General features: G+C 36.4%; 1 protein-coding gene and 1 pseudogene across 1 annotated transcript in view; both read left to right on the top strand.

Annotated features, from left to right (window-relative positions):
- LOC128864531 (zinc finger protein 235-like) overlaps positions 1 to 14,174 on the top strand; it is a 29,524-nt gene extending 15,350 nt beyond the window's left edge. The window contains exons 2-7 of the mRNA XM_054104234.1: positions 2,415 to 2,697; positions 2,777 to 3,076; positions 3,348 to 3,517; positions 7,802 to 7,967; positions 12,150 to 12,233; positions 12,485 to 14,174. Coding sequence (XP_053960209.1) covers positions 2,415 to 2,697; positions 2,777 to 3,076; positions 3,348 to 3,517; positions 7,802 to 7,967; positions 12,150 to 12,233; positions 12,485 to 12,672 — 1,191 coding nt within the window. The 3' untranslated portion in view covers positions 12,673 to 14,174. The remainder of the gene's footprint in view (positions 1 to 2,414; positions 2,698 to 2,776; positions 3,077 to 3,347; positions 3,518 to 7,801; positions 7,968 to 12,149; positions 12,234 to 12,484) is intronic.
- Positions 14,175 to 18,792: 4,618 nt separating this feature from the next.
- LOC128863704 (pancreatic triacylglycerol lipase-like) lies at positions 18,793 to 19,704 on the top strand (annotated as a pseudogene).
- Positions 19,705 to 25,710: the final 6,006 nt, after the last annotated feature.

The raw sequence follows: 25,710 nt of genomic DNA, 5'->3' as shown, positions 1-25,710 counted from the left end.
TCTTTTAATTTTAATATTTTTTGATTGCTCCTGTTCATGCTACTGCAGTCATACCCGGCTCTTCAAGGTTCTAAGCGCTTTAGACATAGCTGCACATCGACCTTTATCTTTAGCGCACTTGCTTCACGGCCATTAAAAATTATGAACCTACGACCCTTAAAATAATAGCCGTATAAAACTTGCTTTTCAATTGTTTGACTCTACCAAAAACGGTGTATTAATCGCCTTTGCAATTTTGGTTTTATTCAACACTTACAATTCTTTCTTTTCTTTTTATTTTAATTATACAAAGAGTTCGGTTAATTTTACTGCGATGACTTAACCCACTCATTCGCCCACAGTCACTAGTAGATTCGTGGCAGCAAACTGCTTTTGGCAACAAAAAGTTACTTCACCGGCAACGAATCATTTCGTAAGACCGAAATGTACTTCTTGAAGACACATCTTGATTGATGGTGTAGAGGACACCGTTGAATCCTGTCGAGTTCCACAAAGATTGAGTTTGCTACAGTTCCACTGTAGCGAGGCGTGTAATGTTATAAATACCCTCCTAATCTAGATCACTGGCGGCCGCCGTAGCCGAATGGGTTGGTGCCTGACTACCATTCGGAATTCAGAGAGAACGTAGGTTAGAATCTCGGTGAAAAACCAAAATGGAGAAAAAGTTTTTTCTAATATCTTTCGCCCCTCGGCAGGAAATGGAAACCTTCGAGTGTATTTCTGCCATGAAAAAGCTCCTCATAAAAAATATCTGCTGTTCGGAGACGGCTTGAAACTGTTGGTCCCTCCATTTGTGGACCAACATCAAGACGCACGGCTCAAATAGGAGGAGGAGGTAGATGTTAAGTAAATACAAGATTTTGTTCCCTTACACCGATTTCACAATGTTCAGTTATGATACCGTACTTCGACAACCTTTTCTCAAATTTTTATGAATTCCCCAGAAAGGTTTCGAAACGCATCTGGCATAAAATCTTTCCATTAGTACTGATCGAAGGGCGTAGTTGTAAGTGAAGAAGGAGGGGGAAGACGTTGAAGAATCTCGGTATGAATAAAGATCACCGAAATTAGAACAGTTTCCCGAAAAGTCCGGCGAAATTTATCTAGAGTAATAAAATCCATTTTGATGCTCATTGCAAAATGTTTACCTCATTGACAATGAACCACATTTCAAAGAGTGTTCTTTATGTCTTCTCGTCTCTCAAGCACGCCAAATGGCATTTGAGAGGCTGTAATGAAAACTCTTCTTCTTTTGTACACCAAATTTGGGAAAGGCGAGGATTTACAATTATCCACACCTAAAAAACAGAACGGAATTACTTTTCGAAGATTTAATGAAAGCAATAACAACAGTTTAGTGATGCTCGCGAATGGGTAAAAGAACTATGGTTGGTGCGTATTTACTACCGCCAAGCCTTTAGTACCATTATTTTCCTTAATAGGAAAGCTTTGTGCTGTCTTATCGAAATCCCAGCTCCAGTGAGTATTCCAAATGGTTAGGATCAAAGACTTCATCACAAATGCCAATTGTGCCCCCAACATCAGTCTTTAACAGTTTCGATCTTTCGCCGAATTTAGTCAGTCTTTCAAACAGTACAATGCCTAGAGAAACTAGGTGCTCACTAAAGGTGTATCTGCGAAAGCTGGTGATATGGCGAGCGGAATTATAGTGTGCTCTTCAGAGCTTGTTCGGGCGTATTCATTTTTATATTATCACTTCTGCGTTAATTTAAAGTCTGGTAAAAGTTCTTGGGGAAAGAGCGCAAAAACTTATACACCCTAATTTTTTTTAATATCATGAGCGTAGAGAAAATTGACAGCACGAAAAGGGAATGCTTTTTAGATCTCGAATATGATTGCTTGGAAAAAGTTTGTTCTGTTAATCTGAGTTCCTTACATTTATTGGAGCAGCTGAGCAGTTCCTTACATTTATTAAAAGTCGGACTCAAATGAAGCGACAACTACAACATGAAAGCAAACCGAAGAAAAATATTTTAGAGCTTAAACCCATCAACACCTGCTGGGCGGCCATCGTTTCGATTACTTGCTTAGGTACGGCAAAAGTCTCAGTGCATTTCTGCCACAGCGTACAACAGTAGTATCCTCCATCTACATACATACATATATAATCAATTCAAGACACACATACATACAAATATTCTAAGATGTATATGTCCAACTAATATTATTATTAATCTGAAAGGGAAAAGTTTGTTATCCCATTGTTTTTTAGTTTGTTATCCTTTTATTCGAAAGAGCTTTTAAACCGCAGGTTCCTTCCATCTTAAGTCTTTAGATACCATTAATTTCAGAAACTATGCTAAGCTTCTCAGATTAAGTTGAAGCTATTATAATGCATATTCTACACTCTCACTCTTGATGCCAAAATATTATATAAATATTTTTACCCTTAGATCCGCTATCGTTTCGGCTTGTATGACGAGATCTCACACGCCTTTCATAAGCCAGTGCGTAGCTGTAATTGGATACGTTTTCTGCGTGTCTCCAGCGTATGTGATTCCAATGTAAATATGATTTGCACGAAAGTGAAAGGTGAACCCATTTATGAGGCGATAAAACCGATAACAGCGCATCAGGAGCTTGTTGTATTCTACCTGCCCGAACGACCCGAAGAGGTGCTATTTATGCGAATGCGAATTTCTATGTATCGTCAAACAATGGATTCCATAATGAAAGGTAACTAATATTACACTAATATTAAATATGTAATTCTCGGAATTAGTACTTATTTCGTACATATTTACCCTTCCAACAGATTCACCAATTGATCTTTCATCTTCCCTGCTGCATCGAGTCTCGCTACCCGTTTCGCCGGTTTCAAGTAGTGAAGATGAACATAAGTCAATATCGAGTGATCTATCCGGTTCAGTGCTGTCTTTAAATGAACCCGCAAGTGATGTTATAAACTCAACAAACTGTGAAAAAGTACGTGAACAGCGAACGCCGCAGCGAACACGAATCGGGCGAAGTGAACGCTGTTTGCTGCCTTGCGATGTCTGCGGGAAGGCATTCGATAGACCTAGTCTACTTAAGCGACACATGCGAACGCATACAGGTAGGCAGTGGAACGTACATACACATGCATATATACATAAATACATATTGTACAATTGCACCTGTTGCATTCCTTGAAATACATACACACATACACATGCATACATTGCATGTGTGTTGATATTTTGAGAGTGCTGATGATGCTGATTTTTTTCGATTTTAGAGTAGGAATAAAAATAATAAAATTTTTAATTGCTATTGCTTTCATCGAAAATATTATTTTTCAACCAAAAACTTGTGTCGTTCATTTCGAACGCATTTTCAAATTGCAGGTGAGAAACCGCATGTGTGTATGGTTTGCGGGAAAGGCTTTAGCACGTCGAGCAGTTTGAATACGCATCGGCGAATACATTCGGGTGAAAAACCACATGAATGTCAGGTGTGTGGCAAGCGGTTTACGGCCAGTTCCAACCTGTACTATCATCGAATGACACACATCAAGGTAAGAGGAAATTTTATACCAATATCTTTGCACATTCATATACATATAAGTAGTATGCAAGTATAGAGATTTCAGCAGGTGTACTACCATATAAAGGGTTAACCATTAAAGATGAATAAATCGTCCTTAATTGAGTGAAAAAAATTGAAAATTTTTTTTAAATTATATTTTATTATATGCAGCGTGCATTTGTTCATAAAACGGTTATTTATAGAGGCCTTACAGAATCGAGATAGCTGGATATGTATGTTACATAGCGCTCGTTTACTGGAGGAAAGTCATAACCTTGAAAATTACAAAATTCGAGAAAAATGGCTTTAAAGTTTACAAAGGGAAAATGTTTTCAAAATGTAGACCCTAATTAAAAGCAAAAACTCATTTTCATCTGCTGAGGAGCTGTTAATAGATATCTTTATGAACTTTTTACACAGCATAAAAAGTGCTGGGGGTCATTTCTGCATACTTCTTAATTCCTAGAGTTCCAGTGTGGAGCATAAGGCCACAATCTTATCTAAAAAAGTGTTTTTTTTTTGACACTCTTGCAGTAAATGAACGATATGTGAACCGAAATGTTCAGATTGGCGAAGCAATGGGTTTAGCAAACCATGCAACCGATACCTGAAAGTAAGAGTAAAAATTGAAATATCTAAACGAAGTTTGTTCCATGTAAATTACCTTTAGGCAACAAGAATGAGCAAGTCACAGGGCACGTTTGGGGAAAATTTGTAGAGCTTGATTTGGAACTGTTGATAAATTATTTTGGGGGTTTGAAAAACTCGTTGAATATACAAATTCTCACGTGCAATACAGGACGAAAATCGCGAATAGACTCAGGTTTTTTTTGTTTTTGCTGTTTTTGTTTTTTTTTTTTTTTGCTGATAAATTTTAAACATTCTATGAGTACAAAATCCCAGAGCTGCCAGATTTATATCGGTGAGGGGTCGCTATCTCAACAAACCAATCAAGTGAACTTGACTAACCGAGCCAACTAACGTTTTCACTACTGTCGGTAAAAGCTATGTTAGCTGTTTCCGGAAGTACATCGAGGCTGGAGTAGAAATCAACTACTTTTCCATACAAATATCCTTCAATAAGCCTTGAAGAGAACAAAAATGTGATTGCCAGCAAGATAAAGTGAGCTGTAATATAAGAGGTTAACGAAGAAAACTGTTATAAAGTTCATTTTTTATACATAAATAATGAAGAACATTTAATTGAGACTAAAAAGCCGAAATAATTAAAATTTGCGTACCCATAATTATATGTATTTTTCAAATAAATGGTGAGCCATCGTACATTTGGAAGATTTATAATTTTTGCAAATGGCGTTGGAAGTCAGTCATGTTTGACAATTAAGAACCAAACAGCAGGAGTATATAAATAGGCAAGCAAAGGGGCACGTAAAGATCAAAATAAAGACTTTCATCACTTAAGGGGGCAGTTCCTACAACATTTTCATATTTTCCATTTTTTTTTGTTTGGCCTTAAAAATTCATTTACAATCTAAAGAATATATTTTCAATGTTTTAAGCTTAATAGAAAGTCTAAAAAGTCCCTATAAATTCAGTGAAATGATGAGCGTCAAACGAAAGCTGAGTAAAAAGGAAAAATTGAATCGCGCCTTTCTCAAAATACGTTTTTTTTCCGCGCTGTCTAATGTAATTCAAAAAGTAATCAAGATATCAGCTTAAAGTTTTATAGAAATATTCTTCAATATATTGGCCTTTGAACGTATCTGAAATTCTATATTAATTATCACTAAGAATATTGTTTTGATCAATTTGTTTATAAAAAAGGTGATTTTTTTTTCTTTTTCCCTTCAAATTTTCAGTTTTCTTTTTTTTGGTTAAAAATAGGTAAATGCAAAGCTGAATAACTTATTTTAATAAAAAAAATTTGTCTGGTTGATTTAAGTTTATTACAAGAGGCTCTACATTTCACGGCGCAAATTAAAGGAGCCACGTTTGAACAGCTGTAGCGGCGCCATTTTTTTTTTTTTTCAAAAATTTTTTTGTATATTCACTTAAGCATGAATATTAACCCCTTGCCGTGTCACTTAGCTCGATGAAACTCGGGCCCAAGTGTTACGCGTCAACGTGTGGTAAACAGATCAGACTGATGCACAAGATGATGTAACAGCAATTATGAGACTCGTGACTACCTCTGGTGGTTTCTATCTACAGATAGAAACTAACATTCAATCACGACCCAGGCTCGTGATCCGACTATCTGTACACGACCTCGGCTTGGTATATTTACGTTTGGCCCGACAATCTATTCACCAGCCTGGCTCGTTATATTTATGTTTGGGCTAAAATTTTCATCACGAGTCAAACTCGTTAAAGCACGGCAAGGGGCTAATATGTAATTTATTTTAAAATAATAAATACTCTCAGTTTTTCGCTAAAAATGATTGAAAAACTCGTTGACTGAAGGAGCTGCCATTTTTTATTAAAAAATGTATTCAAAAACAAAATTCAATGATTAATTTTCCGCCACGCTGTAGTAAAACCGCTCGTTTCGCCTATTTATTGCGATAAAAACTAAACTTATGAGAAGCAAATAAATGTACAAAATATTATAGGGTAAACTTTCCAATGGAAACATAAGGTAGCACCTGACCACAATAGAAGTGTCCAAGGCTTAAGATTTAAATAGCAGCCCTTATTCAAGGCGCGTTTGTTGTTGGTTAGGGGTAGTCAGAGTGATTTTCAATATTTTTTTTTGCTAGTCAGTTGCTTTATTTTATAAAAATAAAAAATAGTATTAATACATCATGCTTCGACTTGACTTTAGCAAAATTTCAAAACAAAAAAAAATTAAAAATTGTAAAAGTTATCGCTGTTTGTGTGGAGCCCGTTTCTCCAGGAGCATCTAAAATCAAACGGACAAGAGAAATTAGTTTTATTAATAGATAATCTTGTGTCTGGTCGAAGCTTTTTTTCAAAATTAACTATAAGGTTATTCAATAGGTGCGCTTCAACTTTTTTCCGATAGGGAGGGCGAACGACGCAATATTTTTTATTTTTCGCTTGTCATTTGTAAACTTCATTAGTATACATTTCATCATGGAACGCTACACACTTGAGCAACGATTGCAAATCGTGCAAATTTTTTATGAAAATAATCGTTCTGTTGCTGCTACTTTAAGAGCATTACGGCCATTTTACGGTCCATTTAACAAGCCGTCCCGTTTTGGGGTTATGTGAAGTCATTGGTCTACAGTAACAAGCCGGCGACGATTTGTGAGCTCAGAGCCAATATTGAACGCGAAATTGCTGGAATTTCGGCCGACTTATGCAAAAGAGTGGTCGAAAATTGGATTCAACGATTGAACTTCGTAAAACGTGCACGCGGTGGTCATGCAAAAGAAATCGAATTTCATACTTAAATGTATATGTTCAAACTCGATAATAAAAAAAAAAATAGTTAAAAAAATCAAACCGTTTGTGTTTTATTCAAAAAAGTTCAAAAGTTGAAGCGCTCTTACTGAAAACCCCTATATATGGCGGACTCAGAAAACATATTTCAGATTTTCGTGAAAAAGAGCGACAATTAATTGTTGAAAATAAATCGAAATTTTTGAAAAAAAAACTTCGATCTGGGCACGAGTTTTTTATGTTTTTCAAGAGCAGTATTAATTTTATTTAAATCAACCAAGCGGTTTTCAAGTTACAGTGATTACCAGTTCAAAAAACTTAGTGTTGGGAAAACGCTTTTAAAATTTAGTTACTCGCTCTCGACTGCTCCGGAGCGCCCGAGCGCCTTTTTTTCATTGTTGAATAACTCGAAAAGTGTTTGTCGGATTCACTTCAAATTTTCAAACCATATTTTTAAGAAAATGCAAAAACAAAAATCCAGTTTCTTGAAAATTCTGACTACCCCTAACTTCTTATCTACCCTGTTATCTCACCTCGTTTGAAATTTCTTTATTTTTAAAATTCACCATGGCGACCTCTTTAGAAGTAGGGCGAGTTACATTTGCTGCTGGGTATTTTTGGAACGCGAAATAGCTGTCAGTGCCAAAATAATACGTAATTTATAGAAAACAAAAAAAAAAAAATACAAAGAATGAATCCAAAAAAGAAACAGCCAATGGCCCACGCTTTACCACATACATACATATTTCACACATATAAAAATACATACATACATCCATCTGTTTGTATGCATGGACTCATACTACGTGTATACATACACACATATCTCTGTGTGTTTATAAAGCCCATTTAAATTTTTGACATTTTTCACTAACATATTTCCCATTGACATTTTTACTTACAGGAGAAACCACATAAATGCAATTTATGCTCAAAGTCATTTCCAACACCCGGCGACTTAAAATCCCACATGTACGTGCATAGTGGCTCGTGGCCTTTTAAGTGCAACATTTGCTTCCGCGGTTTCTCGAAACAGACAAACCTCAAAAATCATCTTTTTCTGCATACAGGTTGGTAATCACGCATTTACACAGATTTGTATAACATACATGCACATACATATTCATACATACATATGTATGTAGGGTACTTATGCACACATAGACAATTACAAAGTGTTTGACGAATTGTTTCAATAGCAATAAGTTGCTGTTGCGCTTAATCTACAAGTACTTATAAGTACTCAATCAGCTTAAAATTTATTTCGTATGTAAAACTGTGCATATATAGTATACCATATACACACATGTGTATGTAGGTATGTACAAGCGAGCGTATGGGTATGTAGGTACATTTGTAATGTATGATACTTTTGTATACAGGTACCTGTATGCCCACACAACCATGCCAGCACTTAAGTAAGTGGCGCGTAGTCCAGTGAAATTAAAATAATTTCTACAATATTTGCTATAAATTAATTGTGCAGCTGCAAATTTGAATTTGAATATATCACTCGTTTTTGCTGGAAGAACATTATAAATAAATACTAAATACATTTTATTCACCTATGTTACATACATACATTAGGATAAATAGCTCCTATTGCGAGGGGCCCACTTGGACAAATATTGAAAAATTTGTCCGTTGTGATACCATAAACGGTGAGGGGAGGGGAAAGGAGAAGAGAAGGAACCAGATAGGTGGAACCAGACAGGAAGAAGGGGCTTTGGATCGTGGGATGACGACCAAAGGCGGCGATTTACGTTCTTATTAACCGCTTCAAGCTACTGATGATGTAGCGAAGAAGTGATAGCCCAGATGTCTAAACCTTTGCCCGACGAGAGCAAGACAGCTGAGAAGAAGGTGCTGAGATGATTCCACATCGACCTCCAGACAGCTTCTGCTGAAAGGACTTGAAGCAATCCCAAGCCATACCGCTTGGATACCTAATGGACAATGTCCGCTAAGAATACCTACCAAATTCGAGAGCTGCAGCTTTGTTAGCCTTAAAAGTGCCCTGGATCTATCCGTGGCCAGAAGGATCTCGGCCTAGCCCAGCACTCGCTAAATTGACGCGAGGCTGATCTTTCCAGGAGCAGACAACAGGTTCTCAATGGAACCCTAATACTGTCATTCAGCCGCTGCGACCGGAATCCCAAATGAGCCTAATATCGAAGTATTCCGATGCAATCGAGAGGGACGTCAGGCATTCCCCAACTAATTTCGAACGCACAAACAACGAGCCCAAAGCCCTAAATGCCGCTTGGCTGTCGGAGTAGATCTGTATTTATATCCTTTACTGTAATTACTGAAGTGAGCAACCAATCCACTGCTTTCTTAATTGCGGCTACCTCTGCTTGGAAAACACTACAGTGGTCCGGAAGCCTTAATTTGAGATTGATGGGGAGCTCCTCGCAGAGTACTCCCCCACCAAATCTTCCGTCCAGCTTCGACCCATTCGTAAACATGTTTGCTATGCCCTACCTCCAAACGTTACACATCGCCCACTCCTCCCTTGGGGTAATATCAATGGAAAAAGTTCCGCTCGGACCTAGCGAGGGTGTACAATGATCCAGCGCCATGGGGATGAACTCAACGTTTTTAAGAATACCAGATAATACATACATACATAAATATGCAGAAATTATCACCAGCTCTTCTTCTATCCATTCAATGAAAAATGTTTATTTTAATTTTTTTTTTTTTTGAGTTATGAAGTTCTTCCAGTAAACGAGCTACTTACATACAGTTTGTCTCCTAAATCTTTTTATATGAAAATATTTGACAAGGAAAAATGTTTGAAGTGGATTTCTAGGGCATTTATTTATTTATTTTTATAACAAAACAAAATTAATCTAATTTTCTTCCATTTATGAAAAAATTGTTTAAAATGGTTTACAAAAAAAGCCGTTAAATAAAGAAGTTATACGACACTGTCTCAAAATTCTTTTCACATATCAACAAAATAAAAACAAGTAAATTTACATGAATATTTTTATGTTAATATCGGCTTGGGGATAAAGAAATCCAGTATTTTTGCACAAAGGGTTTAAAACTGTTTTATAGACGATCTATAGATCCTGCGCGATGCTACGACTTATTACTAACCTGCCAATCAACTTCGATTATTTCTGTGATTTTATCAACATTTTTGACCTTCTTTTTAACATCAAAAATACCTGAACGGAATCGACTAAAACAAAATTGCACGAAATTAACTGTTACAGTATCGGCATCATAAACACCATTCACAATTTCAGCGGCCTGAGTTGCAATTTCGCCTTTATCAAATAAAAACTGTAAAATATATCGAATTTTCTCTTTGTTGACTTCCATTGTCAACACCCTGTAACTCACAATTGAATGGAACACACGAAAAACCGCAAAGGAATTTTTTTAGTGTGAAATGTCATCTTGACAACGAGCATATACAAATGTACTTTGAATTATTTGATCGATGCTTTACGAGATATCGATCACTACAGCCATCTACCACGAAAAGAATGGATTGTTTTTTTCCCAAACTAATATTTGGTGTTCCTATCTGTTTGATTGTAACCTTCTGGGTATTGATGAAATTTGTTTTTTTTTAAGTCATATTCCTGTAGAATCTTTTTCCATTGCCCTTTGATGCAATAGTTTAAGGCTCCACTGCGGTTTTTCGCCAATTTATTTCACTATTGACCTTTCCATCCTTGTGATGGCTTCTTTTTGTCTCCCACTGAGGTGTTTCAACTAAAGGGTGATCAATTTATAGGTACGAACTTGAATTGAAATAAAACAAAGAAAATTCAAATTGATTGGGCAATTTTTATAATGTTTGTGTAAAACCATTAAAGACATTTATTTTTTAAAGATAGTCCCTTTCAAATGTTGACCGCTGCTGCGCTGTAATTCGACCATCCGTAAACTTCAATTTTGAATAACTCGGTGGAGGACTTCGGTCGGTATCTCGTGAATAACTTTAGTAATGCGCTCTGTCAATGCCTCAATCGAAGCTGGTTTATCCGTAAGCCATTTAGAATTTACATACCCGCACAAATAAAAGTCCAAAGGTGTGATATCACTCGATCTTGGTGGCCAATCCACCGGTCCGAGACGAGAGATAAAATGATCACCGAAACGACGACGCAGTAAATCCATCGTTTCACGGGTTGTGTGGCAAGTAGCGTCGATCGCCGTCTTTTTGGAACCAAATGTTGTGGAGATCGCGGGCTTCAGTTTCCGACATCCGGCATCAAAAAGTTGTTTTTCATGTCCCGATAGCGTTCGCCGTTCACATTCACACATTTGCGCCAGCCTCGTGTTTGAAGAAGTCTGCGCCGATGATTCCTCCAGTCCATAGGCCGCACCAAACGGTTATTTTCAATGAATGTACTGGCTGTTCTTAAGTTCCTTCGAGCTTCGGGTTGCTCTTCAGCCCAAACTCGGCGATTTTGCTTATTGACGTAGCCATTAAGCCAAAAATGGGCCTAAGTTGGCCTGAGTGCGCAATGAACACTTTTCACAGAGCGTTAATTTTCGTAATACAATTTTACGATTTGTAAACGTAGCTGAGGCGTAAGGCTTTCCATCATGAAATGTCAATGCATTTTGAAAAAAAATATTGTATTTAGTTTGACGGTAGTCACGAGAGATCTGTCTAAAAACCCCTTATTGGAAATAGTACCTCCAAATAAACACCTTTTATAAATTATTTTCGTTTTGTACGCGATTTTCAATGCTGTACTGTCCTTGCATTAGTAAAAAAACATTTTAGCCATTTGTGTTTTTTTTGCTGATTTACCTTTCGGGTAATTATAATCAGATTTGTTATGACGTATTTTGGTTTTCATTTTTGTTTTTGCATATTGTGCACTCAAATAACAATTTTTGTTTACAGAGTCGAATAGAAGGCGTTACACTTTGCTAACTTCTGCTACAAAAAGGAGCAACAAACAAAAAACAAATTCAAAATAATGAAATTATACAAAATTGCATTGTGAAAATAATTATGAAACAAACTGTATATGCACAATTAGAAAAGCTTTATTTCAGAATAATGTTTATAAAATATGCCTACCAAATTTGGATACCATAGACAAATCGCTGTACTACGCCAATTGACATTAACCCTTTAATTTGTTTTTGTTTTTTTTTTATTTTGTTTTCTTTTTTGTTTTTGTTTTTACAAAAATGTACATTTAAAGTAAACTGAACTTAAATAAACCAACAAAAACATATCATAATAAATTTTTACATTGGCATTACAGGCAATAAGCCCCATGGTTGTGAATTGTGCAACAAGAAGTTCGCATTAGCGTGCAATTTACGAGCTCATATGAAAACACATGAAGGTAAGTTGAACTACCACATTTTTTCATTATACCACACGGCAAACACAAGCGCACACAAAAACAAAAAATATCGCACACACGCACACATATGCACATACCACTGCAAACTTGCAAGCTCATATAAAAATATGCATACGTGTGTGTGCCTGCGATTTATATGATACATACAAACATGGGTGTGTGTGTGTGTGTGTGCATGTGATTGCAGCGCACTTCTAGAGCACAGCATTAATTTCCATTCTTAACTTCAGGTGATCCACAAGATGAATGTGTTCGCTGCGGCAAGGTGTACGTTACACTAATGCAGGGAGTCTGCACAAGGTGCTCCGATTCGAACAATTCAACTGACACTGACAACAAGACTGGTTTTCAATCGGGTGGCGATACAACCACAGAAGATGAAACCTCAAATGGCACAACGGAATGTAGTGACAAGTAAAAAAGAAAAAAAAAACAAAAACAAAAACAACAACTGAAACAAAAAATCTACACAAAAACCATATAAAAACAAAACCGAAAACGATAACGATAACTACATGCATTCGTACATACATACAAACATACATACATACATAAATACATAAAACACAACAAACAAATAATGACTGCTGCTGTAAATATATACATACATACATTCATAAATATACTATGCACATATTAAGTAAGCGAGCGGGACGCGAGGAGGTTATCATACATACATACAAACATATGTACATATGTATGTATGCATAAGTGTACATTTACTCCGCTAAATAGTAGTTATATGTAAGCGCTAGTCTTAAGGATATTTATATTTTTTAAGTGACAATACAAAGCAAGTATAGCACAAGCCAATAAAATAGATACTGAAGATTTTTTGTCCAAGTATATCAGAATGGAAGTGTTTGATGTTAAACCGCATCCTCTACGTCATCGTGGTTGTCGCGCAGTGGCTGTCGCAATTGTCGGCAAATTTGGTTTGTATGTTTTGCAAGATTTTTGTGTCTTATTTTTTTCTTTCTCGCACTCAGCTTCAGTCAATACAATGGAAGGTATGTTTGTACAGCTACAGACAGCTAATTGGATACGCTACTGCTCGCGGGCGACTTTAAAAGTAGTGAAGGTTATCAACTCGTCTGCAATTTTGTTTAGAATTTTTATACCAGCGGTATTATAATTTTGTTCACTTAACTGTTTTTTGTGGCAGCATAAAGGAATCGAGATACTGATCCGATTCGCTTGATTACAGGCGATAATTTTTGTGCGGAAAATGGTTATTAAAGCAACCGTATTTGATCTAGTAGCACAAGGGTTTCTGATAATTCAAGCGAGGACTGTACTTTGCCCGAAAATAAACTTGAATGAAAATACTACTCAATCTAACGGTATTTCGCAGCAGTAAACCTTAATCAGCTGTATTGGTTCACTTGAATAGAAGCTCTCAGTTAGCCAAAATTATTTACGCATTAAATCTATGAAAATGGATCGTTTTTTAAGCATTAATTGTGTTTGGTCGCAAACTTTTTAATTCTAATAAAATGGGAAAGCAAAAAGATTTAACAGATTGCGAAAAAGAACAAATTGATATCTTGACCTCAGAGAGACTTTCACGTTGCCAAATTGCCAAAAAAATTGACCGAAGTCCAAATGTTGTGGATCTTCATGCGAAACAAGGTGCCTCCTATGGTAAGAACGACGAAGGCAGAACTGCGATGGCTTTAACACCGAAGGAAACCCACAAAATCCTTAAGATTGCATCAAATTCCGTCCTGCCTACAGCAAAAATTAAATAAATGGGGAAATGTTGAAGCCAGCAAATCCATCGGATGAAAGGCCAATCTAAAGGTGTCAGATATGAAGCATAAAAAATTGCAAACAAAAAAAACCTTTGAATGAATTCCACAAAGAACCCCGCATCGATTTTGCAATGGACCATGACATGGAGTTCTGTAACAAATAACGATCCGGGTGAATGGAAAAAAGTAGTATTTATTGCCAAAGAGTTCAATCTGGTTTAACCGGATAGATACAATTACTATTACTAGATACAATTACCATGAGGAAAGATTTAAGAAAAGATGAAAGGTACTTGAGTCGACATCACAGCCGTGAGGGTGGTGTTATGGAATCATCTTTTCCTGAGATTCATAAAACATTTGCACCTACCAATTGGATCTTTCAACAGGATAATGCACCTGCATACACTTCAAGTGTGGCTAAAACTTGAATTGAGTCCCAAAATGTGGAAACTTTAGCATGGCCACCGTATCCACCAGTTCTGAACATGATTGAAAATCTATGGGGATGACTGGCTTGTAAGGTTTACGTGAATGGACAACAATTTGAAGACAAAAATGATTTCATTCGAATCATTAAAGTGGCCTGGTCTTCAATTTCCTTAGGCTATATGGAGAATTTGCACAAATCCATTCACCAACGTATTTACGAAGTAATTTATGAACAAGGTGGCAGTACAAACTACTAATTATTATTATTTTTTCTTATTTGGTTAGTGTCTCCATTCAAGTGAACCAATAAATCAAGCACCGTAATACAGTTGCTGAAGTTTTACTGCTGTGAAATTCTGTTAGATGGAATAGTATTTTGATACCTGTTTATTTTCGAGCAAAGTACAGTCTTCACTTGAATTATCAGAAACCCTTGTGTTACTTGATCAAATACCATTTTTTAATAACCATTTTCTTCCATTAAAATTATTGCCTCTAATCAAGTGAACCGGACTGAAGATAGATATAAAAACATAATCGTATATACCAAAATGCTCCGAATGAGTAAAGGAGTCGATTTAGTCATGTACTTATACGTCCGTCCGTCCGAGCGCACAGTGTGAAATTTGGTGCACGTTGGACAATAACCACCCCCACCTCCCAGATAATGGTAATTTGCAAAAAATTAAAAACGAAAACCTCTTCATATATCTGTTATAAATGAAGCAGAATTACTCAAATTTGATACAAGCGAAGAACGAAGAGAAGCAAAGTGAAATCTTGAAAAATTGTCGCTGCAATGCTCACTTTTGAATAAATGTTTTCAACAACGACTTAATAAAATTCCCTCCAAAATGGTACTAATGTTGCTCCTTACCTAATTTAGACCCAACATAAATATTATTATAATCAGATAAAAACCACACCCACTTTTTGCATGTTAAAACTAAATTTCATCTGTCTGTCAAAGTCATAACTCTCATTGTCTATGAGTAAATCTCGGACCCGATCGAATTTAGCCTTCCATATGTATGTATGTATGTATGTATGTACATAAATCAACGTCGATGTATTTGGTAGAACGTGTCAAGTGAAAAGAGTCAGCCGTCTTTGAGGAGTGTGAAGAAGCCGCGGATAAATTGGAATTTCGTTGAAACAAGTGCATTGATGTCCAGGGGGACTATACTGAATAATAAAGTCTATTTCAAACTATAAAATTGTGTTTTTCCTATTGAACTACAAAACTTATTGACTTCCTTCAAAATATTTCGAACAAACTTTAAGTACCGATAATCGAGTTTTTTATAAATTAAAATATAAAAATAATTGTTTTCCAAAAAATCACCTCAGATTAAAATTTTATCAATGTAATCAAAATAATGAGATTATTGATAATATTTCTGTCTTTTTTGGGAAGTTTAAGGAAAACTTGAATGGCTCAAACAAATCTTAACCGACTTTGACTTCTACTTTTTGCTGGCAAGTCTCACATTTTGATGCTGACCTTTCAAGCTTAAAGCTGATTTTGACTTCTAGTTTTTAGAGGTCTTGAAATATAATAAATTTGACAATTCCAGTGGCAAAACTGCATTTTTTTTTTATAAATCATCCTAATGCACAGTGTTTCGAGCCAATAGCGCTATACAGGGTCCTGCAAACTGGAACTTTTCTTTCATCATTGATATGTTTTTACAGCTGTTACAGTTCGCTAGCGCCTCTTTTGCAAGATATTAGATTGTAAATCTACTATATACTAAAATAAATTCGATTTCTTGCGATAACTTTATAAAAATATTTAAAACCGACTATGGAACTGGTAGATCTATGGAAACTACATTTTGCGAAATTGTGAATATTTTCAGTTATTATAAGTCATCTAATAGAGCTTGGAATATAAAAATTGAGGAAACGTCAGTAAAATAGATAGAAAGACCCACGTCTACATACGCCACGACACTGCGGTCTGGTAGTGCCATTTCGATTTTCTTCTTCGAAAATGCCATTGGAAATGTGGTATCGTCAATGGACTACGACATCCGAAAATGTTATTGTAATAACGTTTTTTGGCCTATTATTGATGGTATGAATATTAAGGAAATGTGAATTCAAAAAGACCTACCAAACAATTAATTTGCTGTAAACGAATATCTCGGGAGCAATTATTTCAATATATCTTGACGGTGAAGATCTTTTTATATGGGACATATCCAAAAGATTTTATTTATCTGAATAAACTACAAACAATTGAAGGATAGCATTGCCGAAGTTATGCCTTAATTATTTCTAAATGTCATCAAAAATGCCGTCAAATGAAAATATTGACGAATAAATGTTGGAAAATATCACTTCTCATTAATAAATTGCTAATGGGCACCCTATTACAAATCCTACTACATACCTAAATATACCGAAACTTGAAAGAGGCTGCCTTAACACAAATACAACAATAATATAGCAATAACGAATAGAAAATCACCTGTTCCTAAAATGTTTACACATCAACGGCAAATTATTATCTTTTATTGCTTACGGCATATGGAATGATGAATTTACTGCTTTCAGTAATCAAAAATAAAGTTTCAATTCTATTTCAAGTGCAGTTGTAAATATAATTGCCAATTTTGTGCTTCTTTGTACTTAATCTGGGTTTTCTCGCAAATAATTTATTATATTTACGTATGTTTCTTAGAAACACGTGATTTTCTGTCGTAACATAGAATGAGAGTGAAATGCGCTGGCACATCTCTGCTGCCGAATCACCTATGGCGTGGGAGCCGAAGCGGCTCTCTCAATTTTGCTTCGGATGACCAATAGCAAGGCAAACTGAATACAAAAAATGACAACGGAAGGCTGTATCCTGTGTTATTCTGGAGAAATGTTTGTATGTATTTCGGTTGGTGAGCTTTAGTAAAAGAGACATTTTAATTCTTTTCAGAGGAACCAGAAATCATTAGGTTAGGTTATGGTGGTAGTCGGTCCGTACGACCAACTCACTTAGACCTTACAGGTCCGTTGTGATATCACTGTGCGACACGGGAACATCGCTCTTATGAAGCGCAGGATTGGTCTAATGCTCACGCCAGGCAGTTCTGTAAGAGAATTGAAAAAGTGTTTACCTAGACAACCTGCTCTGATTTTAGCTAAGGCTGGACAATTGCAAAGGAAGTGCTCAACTGTTTCTTCCTCTTCCTCATCTCTACAACTTCTACATTATTCAAGGGAAAATACTTCTAGTCTCAAGGAATGCCTGCCAAATAGCTAATGGCCAATGGCGCAAGCCACGACCTTCGAGATATCATCTCTTGAGAGGCTAAGCAATTCCTTTGTCCTTTTCTTATTCATTTACGGCCATAGTAGCCTAGCTTTTACACATGTATCTTCATTTTTCCATTACCTATTGGCCTCTTGGATAATTTTGATTTTTTATTATTAGTAACCAGAAATCATACTATTACAAAATTGCCCCAAAAATTAAAAACAAATTTATTTGCAAAAATACGAATGCAGGGTGGTTCATATAGTAGTTAATTTTTAAAAACTCAAAAAACAAAAAATAATAAAAATCAATTTTTCGATATACTCGTATTATAGATTTATTTGAAAGAGCAAACATTCTCATGATTTATGAAGTACGATTTCACTCACGTGTTTACTTCGGCTGGTTTCGCAGTAGCGCATTCTGTTAATGCAGTTTTCCAGGACCTCGATGAAGTATTCTGGCTCTAACTCACGAACGGCTTGTTGGATATTCGCTTTAAGTGTCAGAATCGTTAATGGATTGTTCACAAAACATCGGTGCTTCACGGCACCCCTCAAACAAATCTAACAGCCTCCAGTAAACGAATTTGGCATGGCGCACCATCCTGCTGAAATCAAAGATTGTCCAAGATCGTGTATTCAATTACAAACATTTATGTCTCTAGTTATTATGATTGGGCCATAATGCACTGTGGCTTCTGATCCCATCGGTGTGTGTTTTACCGCGAGTCTATAATTGAAAGCTTTTAATGAATATAGCAAGAATAATATTGTAGAAAAACCTCTGTGGTAAATGAGGCAGCTGTGTGGCAGCTCAATATAGCTGCTGAAATAAGGTATACCGACAAGATGATGAAATCATGTTTAGGATTATAGCTACTGCGAGGGATTAACCCAAAATCCCAAAATAAATATTTCAAAGCTTTATTAATTGCGATAAGAATGTTGTGCTTCTAGAGAACCAAACATATTTGTATGTTTCCAGGTGCGTATAGTGGATAGATAAATATTATTTTTATGAATGATAAGCGAACTTACACTACTACTGACCACAATAGGCCTTTCTATAGTCATATATCATATTTATATGTCAAATGCCCGTGCAAATGACAACGTACGAGTATTGGCATGTGCCACAACTGGATGGATCATTGCAGTGGGTGACTGAGGAGGAAGCCGAGGCATTGAGTGAAAGACTAACCGACCGTAGCACTACTCGAGTTTATTACTATTTATACACGAGCGAGAATCCTACCACTGCAGATACGCTGATTACCGATGACACCGAATCCTTACAGAAATCCCACTTCAACAAAGTTAATCCCACAAAAATCATTATTCATGGTTGGAAATCCAACGCAAAATCCGATTTGATAACATTGATCCGTGATGCATATTTGTCCAAGGACGCATACAACATTAATTCATAGACTGGAGCCACAAAGCGAAAGGTCTCAATTACTCTGCTTCGTCGAAACGAGTCGTTGATGTTGGTAAACAAGTAGCTGGATTTATTGACTTTTTGTACCAGGAAGGTGGTTTATCATTTGAGACCATACCTTTAATCGGTCACAGTAGGGTGCTCATATATGCGGTTATGCTGGAAAGAATGTGAAATATGGAACCATTCAGCAAATTACTGGTTTGGATCTTGCTTTACCGTTGTTCAAAATGATACCGAATGGTGCCGTCTATGTTGAGTCCATCCAGACTAACGGTAGTGCATTGGGTTTCTTGAAGCCAATTGGTAAAGCCGCTTTCTATCCCAACAGTGGCAAGAGTCAATCTGGTTGTGGAATCGATCTTGTCGGTTCATGCGCTCACTCACGCTCATATTTATATCCGTATACTATGCTGAGGCACTTGGCAGCGATAATTTCCCATCTATGAAGTGCGGTGGTTATGAAGAGGCTGTTAGCAAGTCTTGTGGTCAAACTTATTCTTCAGCTCGCATGGCCGCCCCCAGTAATTACGTGACTGCCGATGGTCATTCTAAGTACCAGTAAACAAGAAGGCACCCTACGGCAAGGGTGTATAAATCTTTGTATACATTCATAAAAAATATTACATATTTATGTGTACATAGGTGCTTATGAAAAAACTTTAATAAAAGCATTCATTTGTTTATTAAAATTTGGTTTTAATTAAAAAAAAAAGTTTAAATACTATAAACTATACTATAAATTAAAGGACGGTAAGATGTGACGCAAAAAGTTTTACATTTATCTGAATACTAACTTGCACCTTAAAATGTGCTACAATTGCTTTGGTTGTTATGAATACATACTATAGGCTTACAATTAGTTTTTTAAGTTCCATAATCAGTTACTATACTAAATTGGTTAGTAGCAGTGGTAAGAGGGAACATTTATTTAATTATTTTAATTTTAAAAAGCTTACATGATAATAAAATTATTAGGTAAACTGAAGCAAACGCAGCGCTAACAGTGGAGGCTTTCGGCTGGGGAGGGGAAATCATATACATACAATTCTCCAAAAGTAACTCGATTTTCCTTAGCTCAGTTTGCTCAATGTTTTATTTATTTATTTATTTTTTTTTTTTTAATGATTCGAGGCGGTGTACCCTCTTCCCTACTTTGGTGCTTTGTTGGGAACTCTCTTCTTAATTAAAAAATAAATAATTGGCACGTACACTTTTGTTAGGTGTTTGGCCGAACTCCTCCTCGTATTTGTGGTGTGCGTCTACCAACCCATTCGACTACGGCGGCCGCCCGCCGCAGGAAATTGGACACATCCAATCCAACGCGGACGATGTGTACGTATTAATCTCAGGACGATCACTTGAAGCTCTATGCAATAAAATGCAGGTAGCTCTAAATAAGATTGAACATTGGTGCGAATTGCATGGTCTTTCGGTGAATGCTATAAAAAGTACCTTATTACATACGCCTCTGTGGTATGGTGGAAGGCTGCAATGGTTAATTCTAGAGTCTACCTAAACAGACTACAGAGAAGTGTGGGCGACGGTATCGCAGGTGCTATAATTACGACATCAGGGAAGCCCTCAATGCCACTCTGAACTAGTAATCACTAGATCTTGAAATTCGAAAGGAAGCGGTGAAGCCGACGTACAGACTCAAGTCAAACGGAGTCTGGGGAAATGAAGAAAGCACTGGCCACTGTCTGATATACCACCAATTGTCGGAGCTATGCACACTATTCTCGATGCCAGTCGAAAATCGGGTGCCTTGCGTTAGCCCTTTCTACACCGACAGATCCAAAACCAGGCATGGTAGCGGATCTGGATGGGACTTAGGCAAAGACACTAAGTAATCCTATACCACAGGACAGATAGCCTTATGAGTTAGCTGATAAACTGGCTAATGAAGGCTCTTAAAGTATACCCCTAGGCCCTGAACCTTTTCTAGGTATCAATTCAGCATCGATTTAACTATGGATTGACGACTTATGAGGTCTGCGCATAGAGGACGTTGGTCTGGATTGAGCTCGTGCAGAGTAGCCAAGTGCTTTGTGAAAGAAACAAACAGGAAAATAGCGACCTTTCTTCTAAAACTCAGCAGAAAGGACCTGAGAGTACTGGTGGATGTAATAACAGGGCACTACGCCTGTGGTCAGCATATGGCTGCCATGGGGGTCGTCGACAGCCCATCCACTCAGTCAGGAGACCATTGTACCACACCCGAATAGATTTCAGTAGAAAAAGAGAGATATAGGAAAGATAAAATGTGGATGGTAAGACGGAACAATTAGTTTCAGATCACCCTTCCACAAATCTGTTGGATTCATTGATGACAATATTTGACAATGAAGATGGCTCTATCAACAATATACGATTTCTGAATAATACAAATAAATGCAATGAATGCAAAAAACCCAAAAATAGTTAAACAACAACTAATGCGCAGCTTTCCGTTAATGGCCTCTGGATTTCTACACCTAAATTTAGGCAGTATGAGTTGGAGATAAAAATTTTCGTCCATTTCTGTTGTTACCTCTACGCTTTTAAATAATTGTACGAACTTACGCATATTCGCCTCCAAGGTTCTTTTTAATAGGTTGGCATCCTGGAAATCCAAAATAAAACTTTAGTTAGGAAAACACACTTTCTTAAATTAAACTCTTACCGAAAGGCTTGTCCACTCATGTCTTCCAACACTTTTGCATAAGCAAATTTCTTCTTTCTGCTGTGCTTAAGCTCGTCCTTTCTGGCGCTCTACCACTACAGCAAAATAAGATGTTTCTCTCTCTTCCAACTCTTCGTTGATTCCTTTCTGAAAAAAAATTAAATAAATCCGTATAATAAACATAATTTTAATTGAATTTGCAAAATATGTACATTAAAAGCCATAAAAACTTCATAAGGAACCTTCGAAGCACCGATTATATCCGTTACTATTTCCCAAGGGCATATAAAACTGTGCGCTTATTGCTTCATACAGAAAAACAATTAATAATTAGCCGTACTAGTAAACTATTAATTTAATGTAATTAACAATTAATGTACAATAATACTGAACAAATCGCATTTTTTGCAGTAAAAACAATTTGTCACGCATAAAAAATTCTTTGAGTAATTCAATAATAAATTGGTATTTTCTTTTCTTTAAATGAACATTTTTGTATTTTTTTTATATCCAAAACTAGACAACACTGCAGTTGCGATTGAAAGACTTGACTGCTCGATGAAGAAGAGCAATCTTGGAAAACAATGTAAATAAAGCAAAGAAATGCTACACACAAACAAAGCACGCACAAATATAATATTATAACACACCATTGATCACCAACACCAACAATAATCGCAATCGCCGACAATATGACCAAATAATAAATAAAGTAGAGCTAAATAAAACTGAGCGAATTGTTGAACTAATTAAAAAAAACAATTTTACATATTTTACTTTTTTATATTGAAAAAATTATATCTTACATAATCACATTTAACATTTTAATTGATAACATATCACATTTTAATTAGAAGAGGCTAGAAAACTGTCACGAACTAAGAACTAAAACTTCGAGGGTAGAGAACAAAAACAATGCCGAATCAAGTTACGTAAAAGTAATCTGGTCACACTGACCCCCAAGGGTGACGTCACGAAAATCAACTGATATTGTCAAATTCGCTGAGAGCAAAGCAATGGTACCACGAGCGGTTTTTTTTATCAAAAAACCTTTGTATAGTGAAATATTTTATAATAATTTAAAAAAATTAGGGTATTAATTCCATATACACATTAATTCATTTTCATTCTGATGTTCCCGTAACCAACATAATGAACCTGTACATTCATATGGGACAGACAAAATTCATCGAGGTCACATTTTCTCAAATTTAATTCCCAACTGTACATACTGGTATTATCTCAAAAGCTCAAATCATGTAAGTTGTAAGTAAAATCAAGGAACATATTTGGTAAAACTTTGAGGATCAAACACTCAGTTCACAAATAAAATTAGCTGTAAAAAAACAAAGCAAAAATTAAAGCCAAAATAATAATTGTTAATATTACCGAACTAATTAAAATATTATACAAGGTGGCGCAAAATTAATTACTCTTTCTTTCTTTTTTTTTAATAACTTTTTGCTAAATACAAAAATGATTTCGAGTGATGGAAATGTTCATGGTCGCCCTTTTTGTAGGTATACTGCAGCTGTCTAGTTCACAAGTCTCAAATATGATTGGCCGACGACGCCATTTGCAGAAATTATAAAACTTCAGATAGGGAATTTAATTTTCAGCCATCTTGGAACAGCTTGACACTCAAATGTTTTACACTCCATTTACTCCGTATTTCCTCTCATTTCATATCAAAAGCCTTTTTTATTTGCTTTTCTCACAAAAAGAAGCAACAGAACCCACTGTTTTAAATAAAAGAACTTTTCACTTCGGTTTCTTGTTTTTTCCTGAGACAATTTTTTAGAGAAAAATCTCAAAAGATTCTAATCTATTAATAAATCAGATAAGAATCTCTTTTAATATTTTTCAAAATATAATATATCTGGTTTTTATTTATGTATACCCAATATTCTTACAACGTTTACACTGAATATCAGACAAGCTGCGAAGATTTAGTTACCCATGCCGAAAGGAGCCTTCGTGTTCACTGGAACATAGAAATCACCATTAGCACTGACGAAGTTACTGGTGGCGGCCATGCGAATCGAAGAATAAGTTTGACCACAAGACTTGCTAACAGCCGCTTCATAATCACCGCACTTTATAGATGAGAAATTATCGCTGCCAATAGCTTCAGCGTAGTATATATATGAGCGTGAGTGAGCGCACGAACCGAAAAGATCGATTCCACAACCAGGTTGACTCTTGCCACCGTTGGGATAGAAAGCTCCTTTGCCAATTGGTTTCAAGAAACCCAACGCACCACCGTTAGTCTGGATGGACTCAACATAGACGGCATCATTTTGGTTCAAACGCTCTGCGGGCTCATCATAACTGAACAATGGTAAGGCAGGATCCAAACCTGTAATTTGCTGAATGCGTCCATATTTCACATTCTTTCCTGCATAACCGGATATATGAGCACCCAAACTGTGACCGATTAAATGCAAGGACTCGAATGATAAACCACCGTCCGTGAACAAAAAGTCAATCAATCCAGCTACTTGTTTACCAACATCAGGAGCACACAGCACAGAGGCAGCATAACTAAGACTTGCCTTGTCGCTCCAGTCTACTGAAATAATGTTGTAATCACCCTTGGAGAAATACGCATCACGGATCAATGTTGTCAAAGCGGTGTTTCCGTTGGATTGCCAACCATGAATAATGATTATTGTGGGATAATCTTTGTTGAAGTGGGATTTCTGCAAAGATTCGGTGTCATCGGCGTCCAGAGTATCCGCAGTAGTTGGGTTCTCGCGGGTGTACAAATGGAAATAAAGTGTAGCAGAGGCACGGCTGGTTGCTGTTTCACTCAATGCCTCGGCTTCAGCCTCAGTCATCCACTGCAAAGACCCATCCAGTTGTGGCACATACCAACCACCTTCGCCGGATATTCTCTGCTCAGCAATAGGGGTGGCCACAGCTGTGGTGATGCCAAGTAAAGAAAAAAGGAGGATATTTTTGTGTTTAGTATTGGGCGTTAAGTCACATACCTGCCCCAACTGCGAGTAATAAAACGATCGCTGTCTTCATGACTGCTCTTCTGATATTCCAAATTAACAATATAATCGAATGGCTGCTCCACCGATTTTTATACCAAAAATTGTATGTCCAATTTAGTTATGCCCATTTACTTTTTAAATGCATAAATATATGACTTTAGAAATATCTACTGTAGTAAAAAATATGAGGAGTTAAATCTATCTTATCATTTCGTAAAATCATACAGAAATAGAATATCCTTTAACGAATTTAATCCATTTGTGGAGACTGGTACTTTTCTTATCATAATTAATAAATTAAGGACCCATATAACATATTTAACAGCTAGTTGTCAGAAAATATATTATTAGTATGTATGTATGCTTATGCTTTTTATTACGATAATTAATTCATCACTACTGTCTCATTTTTGAGGATTTGTTGATTTCATAATTTGATTTCAAGCGATAAATTGCTTTGAGCCGTTACCCAGCAGTGAAATCTGCAAGTATGATACAAATCTTTTACTATTGTATTGTGCAGAAGCTTGGATGACGACAAGAGAAAAACTCTACCGACCGACTAATACCGACCATCAACCGAACGTCTTTTCCTCCAAGTTTTAGAAGAAAGAATTAGAAAAAAAATATTTTTCTTCATTTTGGTATTTCACCGAGATTCGAACCGACGTTCTCTCTGAATTCCGAATGGTAGTTACGCACCAACCCACTCGGTTACGGTGACCGCCTTATGGCTTCTGACTTATTGCGTGGAAAGGAGGTAGGGAGCCCTCAAACAATGGAGCGATATTTGCTCCGTGATGGGAATAATCGTTTCCCTTTGGTTGCAGGAAAGTTCCAAAACACTATTCCGGTTAACTCCAGACTTTGCTGAGCACCTAACTTCTCAGCTTCACAGTTAACT

This window comes from Anastrepha ludens, chromosome 5, assembly GCF_028408465.1.
Source record: "Anastrepha ludens isolate Willacy chromosome 5, idAnaLude1.1, whole genome shotgun sequence".
NCBI lineage: Eukaryota > Metazoa > Arthropoda > Insecta > Diptera > Tephritidae > Anastrepha > Anastrepha ludens.
Note: the sequence above shows the minus strand (reverse complement) of the source record. Positions and strands in the feature narration are given on the sequence as shown.